General features: G+C 43.4%; 1 protein-coding gene across 1 annotated transcript in view; it reads left to right on the top strand.

Moving 5' to 3' along the window:
- The window catches only part of NRXN1 (neurexin 1), an 889,774-nt gene that overhangs the window by 356,296 nt on the left and 531,796 nt on the right, over nucleotides 1-1,682 (top strand). The window contains exon 9 of the mRNA XM_015557923.1: nucleotides 1,136-1,339. Coding sequence (XP_015413409.1) covers nucleotides 1,136-1,339 — 204 coding nt within the window. The remainder of the gene's footprint in view (nucleotides 1-1,135; nucleotides 1,340-1,682) is intronic.

Genomic DNA, 1,682 nt, shown 5'->3' on the forward strand with positions numbered 1-1,682 from the left:
AGAGTGCCAGGCAGGGACCTTGGGACCTTCATGCTTATCCGTTCTGGATGTGCCTTCAGCCTCATGATGGCAACAGCTGGTGATCACAGGATGTTAGAAGGGACGCTTGACTTTGCTGACTTCTTGAAAAATAAACTTGCAAAACCACAACTCCAGAAATACCGTCTTCATAATAAACACAGTTGCATTAGTAAAGTTAATTGTTGTGTCATGTACCTGGGCAGGATCACGAGAATTTCCTAGTTTGTTTTAAATCCAGGTAGTTTTTCTTTTATTAGATGAGAGTCTTGAGTTTTGAGAACCAATGAAAGAGCAGCATGACTCACACTTGTTTTGCAATATTCCACCACCACATGTAGTGTTAAACACTCAGGGGTGCTGACGATTTCTTAAGGCAGTCAGTTTGTGACCCACGGTTTTTGCTGTTTGCTTTTTTAGGTGTTTAAAATTGTATGAAGCAACTTCCCTCAGAAAGCAATCCACTTTCATTTTCGTGGCACTCACCCACACACGCTCTTCAATCCCAGCTGCCATCTTTAGGACGTACGTTGTCGTTGACACTTTAGTGATAGCTTCATATTTCCAGGAGACCAAGGTTGTGGCCACAGGTAGTTTTAAGTTCTAATTCAGTGCCCTTAGAATCACGAACTTTTAAGGAGAGCAAAGGCCTTCAAGATCCTGTTCCAGCAAATGAGATCCTCTCAGAGCCTAGGCGGGTTTTACAGAGCTGGTCAGGGGCCGAGCCCCGTATAAACATTCATTAAATAGTTGCCCGAGCTTCCAACCAGGCTCACACTGCTGATACACAGCAGAATCGATCTCTGCTCTTGGAAAGAGAGACACATACGAAAACATGTATGATCCAACACGATCAATGCTATCGGTGGAAAGTGCTATGGGAATGAAAAGGAAAGTTCAGCCATATTTCCTCCTGGGTTTTAGCAGGTACTTCACTGAGAACGTTCTCCCTTCTGTGACCCCTCTGTTCAGCTTAACAAAGAATTTTCTGAAGCAGACGAGCTGAGCTTGTAGTCTTGTGTTCTATCTGAAAGACTTTAGTAGGTCACTCCTTTCCTTTTCCAAGTCTGAATGCCCTAACGGACCAAGAATGTTTACATTCATTTCTCACCTACAGAGGCAACGGTTCTGAGCTACGATGGGAGTATGTTTATGAAGATCCAGCTCCCCGTGGTCATGCACACAGAGGCTGAGGACGTGTCCTTACGGTTTCGATCCCAGCGTGCATATGGCATTCTCATGGCAACCACCTCCAGGGACTCGGCAGACACCCTCCGCCTGGAGCTGGACGCAGGGCGTGTGAAACTGACGGTCAACCTAGGTAACAACTCACCTTCCCCACTGAACTAACACCTTTCACTTTTTGTTCCGTTCTGCCTGCCAACATTTATCAAGTAGCCTGTTTGCCATGGAAAGTTAAAACACTTAATGGTCTCATTTCCATCATTTAATTTAATTTAGGTTTTGGGGGCATCTTTTTATTGTTTTTTTTTGTTGTTGTTGTTATTATTGTTGTTTGTTTACCATAATTTACTGTCTTGTGATTCCTACCACTGAGGGTTCTTGGAAGGAAGCCATCCATATCAATGAGGTTAATTGAAAATATAAATCATTAGGCTTGCAGAGGCCTCAAATCGAATTTCCTATTATCATATTTATTGGCA

The sequence above is a fragment of the Myotis davidii genome, unplaced genomic scaffold (genome assembly GCF_000327345.1).
Source record: "Myotis davidii unplaced genomic scaffold, ASM32734v1 scaffold6, whole genome shotgun sequence".
In the NCBI taxonomy this organism is placed as follows: Eukaryota; Metazoa; Chordata; class Mammalia; order Chiroptera; family Vespertilionidae; genus Myotis; species Myotis davidii.